This window comes from Oncorhynchus kisutch, linkage group LG7, assembly GCF_002021735.2.
Source record: "Oncorhynchus kisutch isolate 150728-3 linkage group LG7, Okis_V2, whole genome shotgun sequence".
Classification (NCBI taxonomy): Eukaryota; Metazoa; Chordata; class Actinopteri; order Salmoniformes; family Salmonidae; genus Oncorhynchus; species Oncorhynchus kisutch.
The window spans coordinates 17,718,371-17,739,391 of record NC_034180.2 but is presented as its reverse complement, the minus strand read 5'-3'; the positions used below and the strand labels follow the sequence as shown (position 1 = coordinate 17,739,391).

At 43.1% G+C, this 21,021-nt stretch overlaps 1 protein-coding gene across 1 annotated transcript; it reads right to left on the bottom strand.

Annotated features, from left to right (window-relative positions):
- Positions 1-16,439: 16,439 nt before the first annotated feature.
- rab32b (RAB32b, member RAS oncogene family) lies at positions 16,440-21,003 on the bottom strand. The gene is made up of 3 exons (XM_020487071.2): positions 20,740-21,003; positions 19,920-20,197; positions 16,440-17,557 (listed from the first exon to the last, which is right to left on the bottom strand). Exons 1-3 carry the CDS (start codon positions 20,951-20,953, stop codon positions 17,420-17,422), a joined length of 630 nt encoding a protein of 209 aa, XP_020342660.1. The 5' UTR covers positions 20,954-21,003; the 3' UTR covers positions 16,440-17,419.
- Between the last annotated feature and the right edge of the window lie 18 nt (positions 21,004-21,021).

Sequence of the window (21,021 nt, the reverse complement as noted above, 5' to 3'; positions counted from 1 at the left end):
AACTCAATCATCAAGTGGTAGGCTACAGTGGTAGGCTTGATAACCAACAACGACGAGACGGCCTACAGGGAGGAGGTGAGGGCCCTCGGAGTGTGGTGTCAGGAAAATAACCTCACACTCAACGTCAACAAAACTAAGGAGATGATTGTGGACTTCAGGAAACAGCAGAGGGAGCACCCCCCTATCCACATCGACGGGACAGTAGTGGAGAGGGTAGTAAGATTTAAGTTCCTCGGCGTAAACATCACGGATAAATGGAATTGGTCCACCCACACAGACAGCGTTGTGAAGAAGGCGCAGCAGTGCCTCTTCAACCACAGGAGGCTGAAGAAATTTGGCTTGTCACCAAAAGCACTCAAACTTTTACAGATGCACAATCGAGAGCATCCTGTCGGGCTGTATCACCACCTGGTACGGCAACTGCTCCGCCCACAACCGTAAGCCTCTCCAGAGGGTAGTGAGGTCTGCACAATGCATCACCACGGGCAAACTACCTCCCCTCCAGGACACCTCCACCCCCCGATGTCACAGGAAGGCCATAAAGATCATCAAGGACAACAACCACCCGAGCCACTCCCTGTTCACCCCGCCATCATCCAGAAGGCGAGGTCAGTACAGGTGCATCAAAGCAGGGACCGAGAGACTGAAAAACAGCTTCTATCTCAAGGCCATCAGACTGTTAAACAGCCACCACTAACATTGAGTTGCTGCTGCCAACATACTGACCCAACTCCAGCCACTTTAATAATGGAATTGATGTAAAAACAAATGTAGCGCTAGCCACTTTAAACAATGCAACTTAATATAATGTTTACATACCCTACATTACTCATCTCATATGTATATACTGTACTCTATACCATCTGCTGCATCTTGCCATCTTTATGTAATACATGTATCACTAGCCACTTTAAACTTTGCCACTTTTATGTTTACATACCCTACATTACTCATCTCATATGAATATACTGTACTCGATACCATCTACTGCATCTTGCCTATGCCGTTCTGTACCATCACTCATTCATATATCTTTATGTACATATTGTTTATCCCTTTACACTTGTGGGTATAAGGTAGTAGTTGTGGAATTGTTAGGTTAGATTACTCGTTGGTTATTACTGCATCGTCCGAACTAGAAGCACAAGCATTTCGCTACACTCACATTAACATCTGCTAACCATGTGTATGTGACAAATTGGATTTGATTTGATTTGACTTGGTCAAGAAACATGAGCAATGGACATTAGACCGGTGAAAATCCAAATTACGGAGTCCAAATTTGAGATTTTTGGTTCCAACTGCCGTGTCTTTGTGAGACGCAGAGTAGGTGAACGGATGATCTCCGTATGTGTGGTTCCCACCATGAAGCATGGACGAGGAGGTATGATGGTGTGGGGGTGCTTTGCTGGTGACACTGTCAGTGATTTATTTAGAATCTGTCACGAATATTACCGAAGGTGACTCCCCTTCTTTTTCGGGTGGCGCTCGGCAGTCGTCGTCGCCGGTCTACTAGCTATCGCCGATCCGTTGTTCTGTGTTCCTTTGGTTTTGTCTGATTGGTATCACCTGTTTCTTGTTTGGTTGTTAGGGGAGGGTTATATATAGTTCGTTCAGCCCGCTTCTGTTTCGTGCGGGCTTGTCAGTCTGTTTTGTTGTTTGAGTGTATTTTGTTTGTATTTGAGTTTCACGCTGTCCGTTTATATTTCTGATCATTTGTTTTTCTACTTTTGGTTCATGTTATGTTTCCGGGACATTAAAGCGTGTTTTTTCCCACATCTTTTGCTCTCTGCGCCTGACTCCACACCTCCTCACTCATTTCTCATAACAGAATCCAAGGCACTCTTAACCAGCATGGCTACCACAGCATTCAGCAGCGATACGCCATCCCATCTGTTTTACGCTTAGTGGGGCTATAATTTGTTTTTCAATTTGCTATTTGACCAAGATGGAGTGCTGCATCAGATGACCTGGCCTCCATATCAGCCAACCTCAACCCAATTTAGATGGTTTGGGATGAGTTGGACCGCAGAGTGAAGGAAAAGCTGCATATGTGGGAACTCCTTCAAGACTGTTGGAAAAGCATTCCAGGTGAAGCTGGTTGAGAGAATTCCAAGCGTGTGCATAGCTGCCATCAAGACAAAGGGTTAATACTTTGAAGAAACTAAAATCTATTGTGATTTGTTTAACACTTTTTTGGTTACTACATGATTCCATATGTGTTATTTCATAGTATTGATGTCTTCACTATTATTCTACAATGTATAAAATAGTAAAAAATAAAGAAAAACCCTTGAATGAATCGGTGTGTCCAAACTTTTGACTGGTACTGTACATAACATTTGTATTTTAGAATTTTACCTTTGCCTATTTGATCTGGTTCTAACATAGGTCTAAGGATTTACACCATGATTGTCAAAAAAAAACATTACATTTGTGCTTCAGAACCAAAAAGTTGTGAGCCTTGATTGTTGACCAATAACCAGTCATCAGCATTAGCTCACAAAGGATTTGTCTGCAGAAAGCAGTTGTTGAATTTTCTCCGGTTTTGCCTGGCAAAAACAATATGACTACATTGATATTATCCATATGAAAGTGATCCAAATACACTATAATACAGTTGAAGTCAGAAGTTTACATACACCTTAGCCAAATACATTTAAACTCAGTTTTTCACAATTGCTGACATTTCATCCTAGTAAAAATTCCCTGTCTTAGGTCAGTTAGGATCACCACTGTGACTTCTGCCTCCTTGTTCAGGTGGTGCTCGGCGGTCGACGTCACCGGTCTTCTAGCCATCAGTGATACACTTTTCATTTTCCATTGGTTTTGTCTTGTCTTCCTACACACCTGGTTTCAATCCCATTCATTACCTGTTGTGTATTTAACCCTCTGTTTCCCCTCATGTCTTTGTCAGAGATTGTTTGTTATTCAGTGTTGTGTTTTTTGTGGCGTGAAGGGTCCTCATATCCATTTTGTTTATTGTTTACATTTAGTGTTTGGAGTGTTTTGTTTATCGTTATTAAATAACTCCATTACACACAGTTTGATTCTCCTGCGCCTGACTTCCCTGCCACCTATACACACGACTCTGACAACCACTTTGTTTTAAGAATGTGAAATGTCAGAATAATAGTAGAGGAGGATTTATTTCAGCTTTTGTTTCTTTCATCACATTCCCAGAGGGTCAGATGTTTACACACACTCTATTATTTGGTAGCATTGCCTTTAAATTGTTTAACGTGGGTCAAACGTTTCAGGTAGCCTTCCACAAGCTTCCCACAATAAGTTGGGTGAATTTTGGCCCACTCCTCCTGACAGAGCTGGTGTAACTGAGTCAGGTTTACGGGCCTCCTTGCCCGCACACGCTTTTTCAGTTCTGCCCACAAGTTTTCTATAGGATTGAGGTCAGGGCTTTGTGATGGCCACTCCAATACCTTGACTTTGTTGTCCTCTAAGCCATTTTGCCACAACTTTGGAGGTATGCTTGTGGCCATTGTCCATTTGGAAGACCCATTTGCGACCAAACTCACAGAACTGGATCGCCGAGTGCTGCGGCGTGTAGCGCAAAAAAATCATCTGTCCTCGGTTGCAACACTCACTATGTCACGCCCTGGTCTTAGTATTTTGTGTTTTCTTTATTTATTTGGTCAGGCCAGGGTGTGACATGGGTTTATTTTGTGGTGTGTTTTTGTATTGGGGTTTTTCGTAGGTTTTGGGATTGTGGCTTAGTGGGGTGTTCTAGCAAAGTCTATGGTTGCCTGAGGCAGTTCTCAATCAGAGGCAGGTGATTCTCGTTGTCTCTGATTGGGAACCATATTTAGGCAGCCATATTCTTTGAGTGTTTTGTGGGTGATTGTTCCTGTCTCTGTGTTTATTGTCACAAGATAGGCTGTATAGGTTTTCGCGTTATGTTTCTTGTATTGTTCGTGTTTTTCGTGTATTAAACATGTATTGATTTAACCACGCTGCATTTTGGTCCGACTCTCTTTCGACGCAAGAAAACCGTAACACACTACCGATGGTGGGATGGTGTTCTCGGGGTGATGGAGCTGTTGGGTTTACGCTAGACATAGCATTTTCCATGATGGCCAAAAAGCTCAATTTTAGTCTCATCTGACCAGAGTACATTCTTCCATATGTTTGGGGAGTCTCCCACATGCCTGTAGGCGAACACCAAACGTGTTTGCTTATTTTTTTCTTTTTTCTGGCCACTCTTCCATAAAGCCCAGTTCTGTGGTGTGTACGGCTTAAAGTGGTCCTATGGACAGATACTCCAATCTCCGCTGTGGAGCTTTGCAGCTCCTTCAGGGTTATCTTTGGTCTCCTTGTTGCCTCTCTGATTAATGCCCTCCTTGCCTGGTCTGTGAGTTTTGGTGGGCGGCCCTCTCTTGGCAGGTTTGTTGTGGTGCTATATTCTTTCCATTTTTTAATAATGGATTTAATGGTGCTCTGTGGGAGGTTCAAGTTTTGGATATTTTTTTATAACCCAAACCCTGATCTGTACTTCTCCACAACTTTGTCCCTGACCTGTTTGGAGAGCTCCTTCGTCTTCATGGTGACACTTGCTTGGTGGTGCCCCTTGCTTAATGGTGTTGCAGACTCTGGGGCCTATATACTGAGATCATGTGACACTTAGATTGCACAGAGGTGGAATTTAACTAATTATGTGACTTCTGAAGGTAATTGGTTGCACCAGATTTATTTGGTTGAATGGGTTGAATACATATGCACGCATCAATTTTCAGTTTACATTTTTTTCATTTTTTTTTAACAAGTAATTTTTTTGACTTCACCAATTTGGACTATTTTGTGTATGTTCATTACATAAAATCCAAATAAAAATCCATTTAAATTACAGGTTGTAATGCAACAAAATAGGAAAAATGCAAAGGGGGATGAATACTTTTGCAAGGCACTGTATGGGGCCACTGGGCCACCACCTATCTGTGAAATCATTCATCGCATGACCAATGGACCATTTCACTGATGTTCAGAGGCATGCAGTGGAAGTATGTTCATTGTTACAGGTATGTTGATTAAGCAATGTTTCATTCGTATGTGCGTTGTTCATATGTATGAAACACTATTTAATGTAAGAACAAAGAATTACACACCAAGGAATTCATTCGAGATTTTTAAATGCATTGGCCAAATATTGCTACTCAGTGAGTGTGAAAAAGATCTAGCCAACTCCATTGCTCACGCAAATGTTTAACATGACAATGAGTGACAAGGAGTTGGCATGATAGGCTATGAAAAAAGAGACACTAGATGGCACAATTTATCAACATTGCTACCCAGCAGTCGCTCTCTGAGTTGTACACTAGGAAGGGACAAATCAAATCAAATGTTATGAGCTAAATACAACGGCGTAGACTTTACAGTGAAATGCTTGATTCACAACGATGCAGTTAAAAAGAGTAATAAAAAATAATAACACGAGGAATGAAATACGTAAGAATGAAGCTATTTACAGGGAGTGCCAGTACCAGATCAATGTGCAGATGGGTATGTGTGTGTTTGTGTTATGTGTGTATGCGTATGTAGTGTATGTGAATGTATGTAGGATTTGTGTGAGAGTGTCAGTGTAGTGTGTGTGTGAGTGAGTTTACATACAGTATAGTCTGGTGAGTATGCATAGAATCAGTTCAAGATAGTCAATGCAGATACTCCGGGTAACCATTTAATTAACTATTTAACAGCCTTATGGCTATTTAGCGGCTTGGGGGTAGAAGCTGCTCTCAGAGCCTGTTGGTCCGAGAGCCGATGCCCCAGTACCGTTTGATGCCCCAGTACCGCTTGCCGTGCGGTAGCAGAGTGAACACTTCTATGGCTTTGGTGGCTGAAGTCTTTGGCAATTTTTCGGGCCTTCCTCTGACACCGCCTGATATAGAGGTCCTGGATGGCAGGGAGCTCGGCTCCAGTGATGTATAAAATAGAAATGATAAAATAAAGCTGAAGAGGAGACCGGTGATGTTGATGGGAATTGGAAATATCCATCATGGTGGTTCAATAGAGTTACAGGTGTATTATGTTTGAGTGCTATAACATGTCATTTACAGTTTCTCCTATCTCCCTTTCTTTTTTGATCATTATTATTATTATTATTATTATGTGGTACAATCAATAGGCAGAATAAACAGCATTGGACAAATGACAAATGCATTGTCAGCGCATGTGCATATCACATGATAATTCATGTACATGCACCGACCTACTACCAAGTAAAAATGTATGCTGTGCTTATTGATTCACCATAACAAGTAAAACCAAAAACAATATGAAAATAAACCCAAAATAAAACACACCCCATCTCACCCCTCCCACCCGAGTGACCCGTTGAACTTAGCTCTTCAGAGCAATTGTAACGATATGGGTGTTGTGGGTGTGAAGTCAGGCGCAGGAAACAGAGAGTTCAAGGTAGTGCTCTTTAATGCACACACGGCGAACATAGGCCACCCCACGAAACACTGGGCGCTAAAAAACAAATGCCCCAAACACGGGGACTAAAACAGTCCTGCAAAAACCCACGAACAGGAACAAACACGTTCGACTCCAACATACACAAATGTTACACAAACAATCCCGCACAAAGAAACAGGTGGGCCGGCTGACTAATAAAGTCCAACTAATCACCACAATGCATAACAGGTGTAACCAATAAACAGACAAGGAGGGGGAGGAAAGAATCAGTGGCAGCTAGTAGGCCGGCGACGACGACGGTAGGAGTCGATAGGAGTTCTTACACTTTCAGCTGCATTTGACCACATCCTTAAGCTTCTTTCATTCGCACCATGAGAATGAGCATTGGACAATTTCGAAAGAACAATATCTAAAAATTAGCCAAACTATATGTAGAGGCTTCCATCTTAAGGAAGCATTTTTTAGGCAGCGATTTCCTTTTCTTCTAGCATTACCCTCTCCCTCCTCTGTTCCTGCTCATATTCTGCCTGCTAGCACTAGCTGAATCTCCATCCCTGTCTTCTCATCTATCCTTCTCTCCTCATCCCATCCCTCTCTCCCCTTCCCATCCCTCTCTCCTCATCCCATCCCATCCCTCTCCTCATCCCACCCTTCTCTCCTCATCCCATCCCTCTCTTCTCATCTATCCTTCTTTCCTCTTCCCATCCCTCTCTTCTCATCCCATCCCATCCCTCTCTCCTCTTTCCTCCCTCTCTCCCCTCCTCATTCTTCATTGCCCTTTCCATCCCTCTCTCCTTTGCCTTCCCTCTCTCCTCCTCCCATCCCTCTCTCCCCATCCTATCCCTCTCTTCCCATCCCTCTCTCCTCTTCCCATCCCTCTCTCCTCATCCCACCCCTCTCTCCTCTTTCCATCTCTCTCTCCTCATCCCATCCCTCTCTCCTCATCCCATCCCTCTCTCCTCATCCCATCCCTCTCTCCTCTTCCCATCCTTCTCTTCTACAGATGACCAGTAAAGTGTTTTAGCTTTGAATCCTTATATAAATTCCACACAATGGACAGCAACATATGCCGTATCAGTTGAGGGGTTCAGTGTTATGCTCTGTAAGAATATCAAAACACTGAAATCCTGTACATAGTAGGGCCCATCAACTTCAGTATCCAAGCTCTCTCGCAATATTTGTATTTATTTAAACCATGTTAATTTGCATGTAAAATAAGGTTTATGAATATTAAACAGCCCCAATATGTTGGATTGAAGAGAAGCCATTGGAGGAGTTTTGGCTAAAGCCTACTGAATGGTGCACAGGATGCAGTGAGAGAGATAGAAGAGCCAGATAACAGAAAGTGTGTCCGTGTCCCAAATGGCAACCTATTCCCTAGATCAGCGATGGGCAACTGGACCTTTTGTAGGCCAGCAGATCAATTCCCCAAAACAAAAATATTTTTTTATCTTGTTATATCAGTCACTAGCTAGGTGTCCATCCAAATGGTGACAGATTTTCAGTGGTGGAGAAAGTAGTCAATTCTCATACTTCAGTAAAAGTAGAGATACCTTTATAGAAAATGACTCAAGTAAAAGTGAAAGCCACCCAGTAAAATACTACTTGAGTAAAAGTCTAAATAAATATATACTTAAATATCAAAAGTAAATGTAGTTGCTAAAATATACTTAAATATCAAAAGTAAAGGTCATAGTACGAATAATTAAAAAAAATCCTTATATTAAGCAAACCAGACGGCACAATTGTATTGTTTTATTTATTTACAGATAGCCAACGTCACACTCCAACACACACAATTTCAAAACAAAGCATTTGTGTTTAGTGAGTCTGCCAAATCAGAGGCAGTAGGGATGACCAGGGATGTTCTCTTGATAAGTGTGCGAATTGGACCATTGTCTGTCCTGCTAAGCATTCGAATGTAACGAGTACCTTTGGGTGTCAGGGAAAATGTATGGAGTAAAAAGTACATAATTTTCTTTAGGAATGTAGTGAAGTAAAAGTTGTAAAAAATATAAATAGTAAAGTACAGATGCCCCCAAAAAATGACTTAAGTAGTACTTTAAAATATTTTGACTTAAATACTTTACACCACTGCAGATTGTCATGCAAATAAGATCGGCATAAAGAAAGTATGCTCATTTCCCCACCGTTGGTGGGTTTCCACCAAACTGATTTGTTGTGGATAAAAATCTGTGCGTGATGACATAGTGCACACAAAATGTATTTTCTTTCCATCGCTTTTTCAACTCTACAGTCACAACAACTGTTGCATTGCAAAACAAATGTGCCTTCTCTGGTCTTGGCCCATGCACTCTGTAGCCAACAGCTCGCAGATACCGCTGTGTGGGTAGGCTAGTCTACATGACGAGATTATGATGGATAAGAGCGACAATATTTTGATTTGTCAAACGGCAGTCAAGCATTGATCATCATGTCACCAGAATTAGACCCTCGATATTTATTGGAAAGGAGCATCAAGCTCATCGTGGTGCGTTTTCACCACCCTGTAATTTATTTAATCTGTAGCCTAATAAACTGCATGGTATCCGGAGTTGTAGTGGAAGGACCACAAGCAATATCATCTCGTGACTACAAGTTCACTTCAATATGATTGTTATTATATCAATATTTGCGCATAAAGGCGTTTCCACTGACATCTCACATAATTAATTATACCGACACTAAAAGATCAAACCATATCGAACAAATATAATATTGCGAAATCTTCTCTCTTGCCCCATGGCAAAATGTGTAGATGTCACGACTTCCGCCGAAGTTGGCTCCCCTGCCTGATCGGGCGGTGCTCGGAGGTCGTCGTCACCGGCCTACTAGCCGCCACCGATCCCTTTCTCGTTGTCTGTTTCTTTTGTCTTATTAGTTGCACCTGTGTCTATTTGTGTGCTTGATGGGCTTCCTTATTTAAAATATGTTTACCCGCCCTTGTTTCGTGCGGGATTATTCTTGTGCCACGTGTGTGCGTTATTTAGGTGTGTTCGTGGTCTAGACCTGGTACCCTGTGTTTTGGGTGGTCCGTTTATTTCTGCGCCCTGTGTTGTGGGCCTTGCTTTTGTGCCATATTAAAGTGCACTTTTCCCTGTGGAACTCTCTGCTCTCTGCGCCTGATTCTTCCTCACACACCTAGTCCCGCATGACAGTAGAATTGCAACAAACTTGCTTTAAAACAGCAACATTTGCTCTAGGCCCCTCATGATGAGATCTGATTTTTGTGGCCCCCACCCCCATCAAAGTTGCCCATCCTTGCCCTATATAGTGCACTATTTTAAACCAGAACCCTATCTGCCCTGGTCAATAGAAGTGAGATATGTAGGGAATAGGGAGCCATTTGGGACTTAGACCGTGTATCTGGTGCCAGCCTCGCTAGAACTGTCTTTGGCGCCAATTCAATAAACAACATAAAGTAGTATCTGGTGCTAGCTCTTCAACAGCATGCTGTGCCAATTCAATAAACAGTTTAGCTCGTCAGAATTCTTCATAGCACTGTGCGTAGCAGTATGTCAATAGAAAGGAGAGAGTGAATGAAAATAGGAGAATTTAAAAAGTGTTAGAGTGGGTTGAATAAAGGGTCTTACATTCACAATGTCACATTTATGAGCATGTCACCAAGAATAGATGAGTTATTAATGAGATATGTGTTGATCCAGAATGTAAAAGTATTTGGGGCAACATCTTATCTTGACTCCTGAATCTAGGTCTCCTGGCTGTATTGTATCTAGGACGTAATCCATATTTAGAAGTTGTGTTTCTTCTCCTCAGTCACTTTCCGCAGGCACACTTACTCATAGGAGGTAAACTAACGACACCAAACCTGATCATGGTGAATACATACACACAGTATCAATCATAGAGTAGGCTAATCACGGTGCCGCCAGATTCACAGTTTTCAAGATGAAGTTACTCTGAACATATAAAGTCGGTTTCATGGACACAGATTAAGTCTAGTCCTGGAGTAAAAAGCATGTTCAATGGTGAATCTTCATTGAAAGTGATTTTTTTGTCGAGGGATATATTTGTCCGGAAAACAGGCCGATATGTGACAGGTAGAAACCTGAATGTGGCCGAGTGCTATAGAGTGTAGGCAGTGATTAGCACAGCAACCAGGAGACCATAGGGAACAGATCCCTAGACGCACTGCGAGAGGTCTGAGGACACTGTAAAGTAAAGCTACAAGACAGCAAAGAGCAGATGGGATGTAAAGAGAACCTGTCTCTAATATACGGCATGTCAGAAAATACAGCATAAGGGTCAAGGTTTCACTTCCCCAAAAATTCAAAATATATTAATAAGCAACAACAAAATGCAATGTGTGGCCCAAAAATCTTTTCAAATTCGGGAATTGATTGCGTGACAACAACTGTAAAGCTGCATACCCTTAAAGAGAGGAGAATATACATTGTATTCGGAAAGTTTTTAGACCCCTTAACATTTTCCACATTTTGTTACGTTACAGCCTTATTCTAAAAGTGATTAAATTGTTTATTCCCCATATCACTCTATGGGGAATACCCCATAATGACAAAGCAAAACCAGGTTTTTAGACATTTTTGCACATTTGAAAATAAAATAAAACTGAAATATTTCATTTACATAAGTATTCAGACCTTTTACTCAGTACTTTGTTGAAGCACCTTTGGCAGTGATTACAGCCTCAAGTCTTTTTGGGTATGATGCTACAAGCTTGGCATACCTGCATCTGGGAGTTTCTCCCATTCTTCTCTGCAGATCCTCTCAAGCTATGTCAGTGTAACGGCAGATTTCCTCCAGATTTTAATAAGAAAAGCACTGAACACTATCAAATACAAAAACAATAAACGAATATGTGAAATAACCAAAACGAAATTCTGGCATCGCCTGGCTGACTGACGGCTCTGGCAGATCCTGGCTGACTGATGGCTCTGGCAGCTCCTGGCTGACTGGCGGCTCTAGCAGCTCCTGGCTGACTGGCGGCTCTGGCAGCTCCTGGCTGACTGGCGGCTCTGGCAGCTCCTGGCTGACTGGCGGCTCTGGCAGCTCCTGGCTGACTGGCAGCTCCTGGCTGGCTGGCGGCTCTGGCAGCTCCTGGCTGACTGATGGCTCAGGACAGACGGGAGACTCTAGCAGCTCAGGACAGACGGGAGACTAGTAGATCTGGACAGACGGGAGGCTCTGGCAGCTCTGGACAGACGGGAGACTCTGGCAGCGCTGGAGAGGAGGAAGGCTCTGGCAGTGCTGGACAGGCGGGAACACCTGTAGGCAGAAGGCGGAGAGACAGCCTGGTGCGGGGGGGCTGCCACCGGAGGGCTGTTGTGTGGAGGTGGCACTGGATAGACCGGACCGTGCAGGCGCACTGGAGCTCTTGAGCACCGAGCCTGCCCAACCTTACCTGGTTGAATGCTCCCCGTAGCCAGGCCAGTGCGGCGAGGTGGAATAGCCCGCACTGGGCTGTGCTGGTGAACCGGGGACACCATGCGTAAGGCTGGTGCCATGTACGCCGGCCAGAGGAGACGCACTGGAGACCAGATGCGTAGAGCCGGCTTCATGGCACCTGGCTCGATGCCCACTCTAGCCCGGCCGATACGAGGAGCTGGAATGTACCGCACCGGGCTATGCGCCCGCAACGGGGACAACGTGCGCTCCGAAGCATAACACGGTGCCTGCCCGGTCCCTCTTGCTCTCCGGTAAGCACGGGAAGTTGGCGCATGTCTCCTACCTGGCTTCGCCACACTCCCCATGTGCCCCCACCCCAATACATTGTTGGGGCTAACTCTCGGGCTTCCAACCGCGCCGCCGTGCTGCCTCCTCATACCAGCGCCTCTTTGCCTTCGCTGCCTCCAGCTCTGCTTTGGGGCGGCGATATTCCCCTGGCTGTGCACAGCGTCCTCTCCCGTCTAGAATCTCCTCCCAAGGCCATGAGTCCTGTGTCTTCGGCCACTGTTGCTGTTGCCCATTACCACGCCGCTTGGTCTTCTGTTGGTTGGTGTTTCTGTAACGGCAGATTTCCTCCTCTTCGTCGGAAGAGGAGTAAGGATCGGACCAAGATGCGGCGCGGTAAGTGTTCATGACGATTTTAATAAGAAAAGCACTGAACACTATCAAATTCAAAAACAATAAACGAATATGTGAAATAACCAAACCGAAACAGTACCGTGTGGCGACAAACACACACACGGAAACAAACACCCACAAACCAACAGTGAAACCCAGGTTACCTAAATATGGTTCTCAATCAGGGACAACGATAAACAGCTGCCTCTGATTGAGAACTATATCAGGCCAAACACAGAAATAGAAAAAACATAGAAACACAAACATAATAGACTGCCCACCCCAACTTACGCCCTGACCATACTAAATAAAGACAAAAAAAAGGAAATAAAGGTCAGAACGTGACAGTCAGGTTGGATGGGGAGCGTCACTGCACAGCTATTTTCAGGTCTCTCCAGAGATGTTCGGTCAGGTTCAAGTCCGGGTTCTGGCTGGGCCACTCAAAAACATTCAGAGATTTGTCCCGAAACCACTCCTGCGTTGTCCTGTTGGAAGGTGAACCTTCACCCCAGTCTGAGGTCCTGAGCACTCTGGGGCAGGTTTTCATCAATTATTTCTCTATACTTTGCTCTGTTAATCTTTCCCTCGATCCTGAATAGTCTCCATGTCCCTGCCGCTGACAAACATCCCCACGGCATGATGCTGCCACCACCTTGCTTCACCGGATGGTGCCAGGTTTCCTCCAGATGTGACGCTTAGCATTCAGGCCAAATAATTCAATCTTGGTTTCATCAGACCAGGGAATCTTGTTTCTCATGGTCTGAGAGTCCTTTAGGTGCCTTTTGGCAACAACTGTAAAGCAGCATACCTTTAAAGAGAGGAGAATATACACTGAGTGTACAAAACATTAGGAACACCTGCTCTTTCCATAACATAAACTGACCAGGTGAATCCAGGTGAAAGCTATGATCCTTTATTGATTTAACAGAATGTGCTGTTTGCAAATGTGCAAACAAAAGGAAAATCTGTGATTGATGTATCCATTTTTGTAATTTTAAATGAATGATTTACACTGAGTATACAAAACATTAAGGACACCTACTCTTTCCATGACATAGACTGACCAGGTGAACCAAGGTGAAAGCTATGATCCCTTATTGATGTCACTTGTTAAATCCACTTCAATCACTGTAGATGAAGGGGAGGAGACAGGTTACAGAAAAAAATGTAATCCTCGGGACAATTGAGACATGAATTGTGTTTGCATTATGGGGCGGCAGGTAAACTAGTGGTTAGAGTGTTGGGCCAGTAACCTATATCGAATCCCTGATCTGACAAGGTAAAAATCTGTCGTTCTGCCCCTGAACAAGGCAGTTAACCCATTGTTCCTAGGGCGTCAATGTAAATAAAAAATGGATCTTAACTGACTTGCCTAGTTAAATAAAGTATTAATAAAAAATTATGCCATTCAGAGGGTGAATGGGCAAGACAAAACATTTAAGTGCCTTTCAACAAGGTATGGTAGTAGGTGCCATGTGCATGTGTTAGGAAGGTGTTCTTAATGTTCCAAGGACTGTGGCCTCTCCTTCTCCGTGGCCGACGTGAGTAAAACATGTAAACGCGTTAACGCTCGCAAGGCTGCCGGCCCAGACGGCATCCCTAGCCGCATCCTCAGAGCATGTCCTCAGAGCATGCGCAGACCAGCAGGCTGGTGTGTTTACGGGCATATTCAATCTCTCCCTATCCTTTGTTCCTGTACCCAAGAAGGCAAAGGGAACTGAACTTAATGACTATCGCCCCATAGCACTCACCTCTGGCATCATGAAATGCTTTGAGAGACTTGTCAAGGATCATATCGCCTCTACCTTACCTGCCACCCTAGACCCACTTCAATTTGCTTACCACCCAACAGGTCCACAGACGATGCAATCGCCATCACTCTGCACACTGCCCTATCCCACAAGAGGAATAGCTATGTAAGAATGCTGTTTATTGACTATATCTCAGCATTCAACACCATAGTACCCTCCAAGCTCATCATTAAGCTCGAGGCCCTGGGTCTTAACCCCGCCCTGTGCAACTGGGCCCTGGACTTTCTGACAGTAGGAAACATCACCTCCACTCTACTGATCCTCAACACTGAGGCCCCACAAGGGTGCATGCTCAGCCCCCTCCTGTACTCCCTGTTCAACAATGACTGTGTGGCCAAGCACGCCTCCAACTCAATCATTAAGTTTGCAGAAGACACAACAGTAGCAGGCTTGATTACCAACGATGACAAGACAGCCTACAGGGAGGAGGTGAGGGCTCTGGAAGCTACCTCCCACTCAACGTCAACAAAACAAAGGAGATGGGCTTCAGGAAACAGCAGAGGGTGCACCCCCCAATCTATATTGACAGGACCACAGTGGAGAAGGTGGAAAGCTTCAAGTTCTTTGGCGTACACATCACTAACAAACTGAAATGGACCACCCACTGTGTCGTGAAGAAGGCACAACAGAGCCTCTTCAAACTCAGGAGGCTAAAGAAATTTGGCTTGTCCGAAATTCCGCTCTGACAACGCACATCCATATGTATATAGTCTTAATTCATTCCTACTTAGATGTGTGTGTTTTGGGTATATGTTGTGTAATTTGTTAGATATTACTTGTTAGATAATTTAAGTCAGACGTTTACATACACTTAGATTGGAGTCATTAAAACTTGTTTTTCAACCACTCCACAAATGTCTTGTTAGCAAACTATAGTTTTGGCAAGTCGGTTAGGACATCTACTTTGTGCATGACTGTCACGACTTCTACCGAAGTCGATGCCTCTCCTTGTTCGGGCAGTGCTCGGCGGTCGACGTCACCGGTCTACTAGCCATCATTGATCCATGTTTAATTTTCCATTGGTTTTCTCTTGTCTTCCTACACACCTGGTTCCAATCCCATTCATTTATTGTTGTGTATTTAACCCTGTTTCCTCTCAAGTCCTTGTCAGAGATTGTTTTTTGTTATGCTCATGTTTTATGGATTGGTGTGAGACGGGTTCTTGTACCCACGTTTATTTTATTATGTACTTTGGTTTTGGAGTTTGGTTTCACGATTAAACTACTCCATTATACCAAGTTTGATTCTCCTGCGCCTGACTTCCTGCCACCTACACACACGTCATGACAATGACACAAGTAATCTTTCCAACAATTGTTTACAGACAGATTATTTCACTTATAATTCACTGTATCACAATTCCAGTGGGTCAGAAGTTTAAATACACTATGTTGATAGTGCCTATAAACAGCTTTCCCGAAAATGATGTCATGGCTTTAGAAGCTTCTGATAGGCTAAATGACATCATTTGAGTCAATTGGAGGTGTACCTGTGGATGTATTTCAAAGCCTACCTTCAAACTCAGTGCCTATTTGCTTGACATCATAGGAAAATCAAAATAAATCAGCCAAGACCTCAGAAAAAAATTGTAGACCTCCACAAGTCTGGTTCATCGTTGGGAGCAATTTCCATACGCCTGAAGGTACCACATTCATCTGTACAAACAATAGTACGCAAGTATAAACACTATGGGACCACGCAGCCGTCATACCGCTCAGGAAGGAGACGTGTTCTGTCTCCTAGGGATGAACGTACTTTGGTGCGAAAAGTGCAAATCAATCCCAGAACAACAGCAAAAGACATTGTGAAGATTCTGGAAGAAACAAGTACAAAACTATCTATGTCCTCAGTAAAACGAGTCCTATATCGACATAACCTGAAAGGCCGCTCAACAAAGAAGAAGCCACTGCTCCAAAACCTCCATAAAAAAGCCAGACTACGGTTTGCAACTGCAAATGGGGACAAAGATCGTACTTTTTGGAGAAATGTTCTCTGGTCTGATGAAACAAAAATAGAATTGTTTGGTCATAATGACCATCGTTATGTTTGGAGGAAAAAGGAGGAGGCTTGCAAGCCGAAGAACCCCATCCCAACCGTGAAGCACGGGGGTGGCAGCATCATGTTGTGGGGGTGCTTTGCTGCAGGAGGGACTGGTGCACTTCACAAAATAGATGGCATCATGAGGACGGAAAATTATGTGGCTATATTGAAGAAACAACAAAGTCAAGGTATTGGAGTGGCCATCACAAAGCCATTCTATTCTTAATTACATTCCTTAATTTAGATCGGTGTGTATTGTTGTGAAATTGTTAGATATTACTTATTTTTTTCACTGTTGGAGCTAGAAACACAAGCATTTCGTTACACCTGCAATAACATCTGCTAAACATGTGTACGTGACCAACAATGTTTGATTTGATTACAAAAACAGTGGTGGGGTGTCCGCTTTGTTGTGGTTTGAATTGCAGATTGCTCCTTTAAACACACCTTCTCCGTCTAGAGACCGTGACTGAGACGGGTCCTCTACACTGAATATAGCACACTCCAATATAGAACGCATCTCCGGAGGGTGTAGCACTAGCATTGTGTTGCATTCTCAGATATTTCTTCAAGAAAGCATGCCAGAAAATGGGCCATGTTGACAATAACCTTGTCTTAGAGATCTCCTCTATCTGGTAGGAAAGGGAGGGAGTAGGAAAGAATGATATCCAAGAGTTTCATGAGGATAAAATAGAATTCAAATGTGTTGTCAGTCAGTCTTATGACCATTTAAAGGGAGTGTCACAGCCACGGAATCACAGTCTGTGTGTTCCCGCTGGTCGGTTTATTGGCCTGCTGATTGGATCAGTGGATTACCAGAAGATATGGGCTCAATCATCTCCATAGAGATGTTTCTTACAAACCCCACACATACAGCCCATGTAGCCTACTGCCACATACCCATGTACTGATGATGGAATGTGCTGAAATCATGTGAGGGTGTGAAATTAGAATGATATAAACGGACATGCCTGACACCTAATCCAGTGGGCAATGCTGGTTGAAATGACATATTTATGAGTTTACCCAGCTGTCCCTCCCTGTTAAAGTCCCTCTATCCCTCTGCCCCCTGAGTCCATCCCATCTCCATGGTGGTACTAGCAGCATTTAAATGTTGCCTTGGACTGGCTCATGTTGATCCTGTCATTTTCGTTGTCTCTGCTGGACAGCCCTCTGTCAATCCGCAGCATGTTCTCCATTAGGAAGGCTCCTGCCTCATCAACATTGAGATTGTCCTGAAAGTCAGACATAGGGGAACATGGTACAAGTAACACTTTTTTTTAAATGTAAGAATGGTGAAATGCAACCTATTTTGGTCAGATTCAGTATCAGGTTTGTTGCAGTTCTTCATTCAATTACAACAAAGTCATTCAACCTCAAAAAACACAAGAAAAAGGATTTCGACACCCACCTTCTAATTTGATCTCTGAGAAATTAAGATAATTGATTGCACCTAAACTGGCCATTTTAAATATAGGATTCATATAATCTTCAATAAATATAGTACCTAACATCAAATTTGGACCATCATTCTTACTAACAATGAGTAAGACGTGAGGAATCCAATAAAATTATCAAAAGCCACCCACGGACCTCCCACACCCCACGCCAATCCCACCCCAACAACCAGTATACAGTATCAGTTCTCTATGTTTGATAAGTAGTATGGAGCTGCTGCTTGGAGTATTGCTTCTTCATCCTTTGCAATGTATTGCCAGTGAATCTGGTGATGTTCTCCCCTGTTCTGAGAAATTTGCCATTGAAGTCACTTGCATTATAGTGTGAAAGTACAACGTTTGGCAGACTAGATGCCACTGTTCCTGCTACTGCCACCAAACACTTTTATCCATGTTGCTGGTCTCTTGTGTTTATTAAATGGACCATAACATTTTCTTTGCAACTTTGGGTAGAAAGCCATTAGCGTTTGCACATGATGAAAATAGATTGAATGGTCAACCTCACAAGGAAACAGACCCTCTGTGTGTGTTTAATTCCCTTCAAAAAAGGGCCAAATTAGTTACAGACCATTTCTGGTGAACAAGCAAAATATTAGGCTACAGCAGTTCTATTGGTTTCAATGTTATGGTCTCTAATGGTCTTCAATGGTAAAAGTCCCAAACACACACTGTATAGTGTTTTGCTATGGTAATGGTATTGGGTTGGGTTTAATGGTAAATAATCACACTACAATATAATTTTATTGAAAAACATACAGTATGACTGCCATGGGGTGGCAGGTAGCCTAGCGGTTAAGAGTGTTGGGCCAGTAACCGAAATGGCGCTGGTTCAAGACCGAGAGCCAGCAAGGTGGAAAAATCTGCTGTTCTGCCCTTGACAATGGCAGTTAAACAACAAATGCTCTCTGAGTGCTGATGACACACCTCTTTGATTCAGAGGGGTTGGGTTAAATGTGAAAGACATATCTTGGTTGAATGCATTCAGTTGTGCAACTGACTAGGTATCCCTTTCCCAATGGTTCATAATTTTATTATTGTCACAACATTTTAGTCACTAGCCCATTTCTCCATAAAAGTTTGGGCTGGTAGGAAAAGTCTTCATATGAGAATTGCAACATACGCATAGCCCTCAGAGATCTGCCATTTGTTGGACTATTCAAGGAGAGTTGGTTTGAAGCATTATGTTGCTAATAGAAGGACAAGCTGATTTGCTTTCATGGAGGACTGGCTTGAGCACACAATTGACCACACAATTTATTTATTGGGTTTTCTATCCAAAGTTGCAAAGAAAATGTTGTGATTCATTAAATAAAACAGCAAAATGTATAAAAAGGTGTGGCGGCAGCAGCAACAACAGTGGCATCTAGTGGGAAAAACCTGGTACTTTCACATTCATTTATAGTAAATAATGCAAGCGACTTCAATGGCCAATTTCTTTAAACAGAGGGAAAAAGCCGTCACCAGATTCACAGGGAATACATAACAAATGGTGAAGAAGCAATACTCCAAGCTGCAGCTCCATAGTACTTGTCAAACATAGAGAACTGATACTGTATACTAGTTGTTGGGGTGGGATGTTTGATCTGATTGGCGTGGGGTGTGGGGGGTTCCGTGGGTGGCTTTTTACCATTTTAGTTGATTCCTCAAGTCTTACTCAATGATAGAAAGAAGTATAGTCCAAATCGGATGTTAGGTTAGTTACTATATTTGTTAAATATTATGTGAATCCTATAAATTAAAAGGGACGATTTTTGGTTCAAATTCAATTTCAACAAAATAATGTTTCAGGAATGCAAATCTTATCTGTTTTTGTAACTACAGAAAATATTTCACAACAATCTGAGATGGTGGGTGTCATTGCTTGCTGAAATGACCCAACATCCATTAGTCCCCAAACTCTATGAGGGTGAACAGAGCATTCACTAACAGATGAGATGTTGTTGCGTTGACAGCCAATGCACTACATAATGTTTGCCTTGTACAATGCACAGCTTCTTTAAACCACAGTAAAGCACTGTAACTAATGTGACTCATGTTTACACACCTTAAATCTTTATGAGTACATTGTTACTGTGTTAAAGTCCAAAAATGTACATCACATGACTTCATTCTTTGACTGATTTCTTTCTGACTTCCTCACCTTTGCTGACGTCTCAAACCAACCCAGGAAGCCTTTCTCTTTACAGTAGTTGTCCATGAGGGCAGACAGCTCCTTGTTTCCCTCTGTCTGGTCACACTTGTTGGCTAACAGGACAGCAGGGACAGGGCTTCCACTGACCAGTCTCACTTTGCTATCTAGGTCATGCTTCCACTGTGAGGCAGCCTCTAATGTCTCCATCTTGGTCGTGTCAAAGACCACAAACGCCCCCATGGCCTCCTTGTAGTATACTCTGGACATGTTCCTAATCCTCTCCTGACCTTCAGGAAATAGAGAAAAACATAGTGTGTCCCTATGGGTCTTGGCCAAAAGTAGTGCACTATAAAGGGAATAGGGCGCCTGTTGGCACACAATCATACAGTTGTCATCTGCTTTGCATTCTTAATCCTCCTTAACTTTGATTGGAAAGATGTTCACTTACATAAATGTTAATCTGGGGCTATGGAAAATGTACAACTTGGAAAGCAAAATGTTGTCTACAATCCATGGAGATAACCTAGTAAGGAAAGAGCTGTAACCCCAAATCAAATAACAAAAGCAGAGAAACACAGAACTGTGACTGTCATCATATTGTCAACCCCACTCCATATTGTCAAGCCCACAACCCTATAGATCACCCACAACCCCATAGATCATCAAGATCTCATTTCAGTCCACTTTTTTTAATGCCCAAGTTTTGAGTTAGTTTGATAATCTTATTTCTATTTCTAGGCTGTGCATTTTTGAGTGAGAAAAACATGATTCTGCTAGCTGAAAACCTTATTTCACGTGTGTGTGTGTGTGCTCAACATATTTGGCTTACCTGCAATGTCCCAAAGCTGAAGTCTCACCACTGTTTTATTGTCCCATTCGATCGTTTTCAACGCAAAGTCAACTCCAATCGATGCCTTGTACTCCTCCTTGAACCGCATGTTAACGTACCGCGTTATAAAGCTCGTTTTTCCAACACCCCTCTCTCCAATCACCAAAACCTTAAACAAACACTCCGTGCATACCGATACTGAACCCCCCGCCATGTTCAAATATCAACAGCAACATCAGTTTTGTTGTAGGCTAGCGATATAGACCAGAGAGTGGTAGCCTA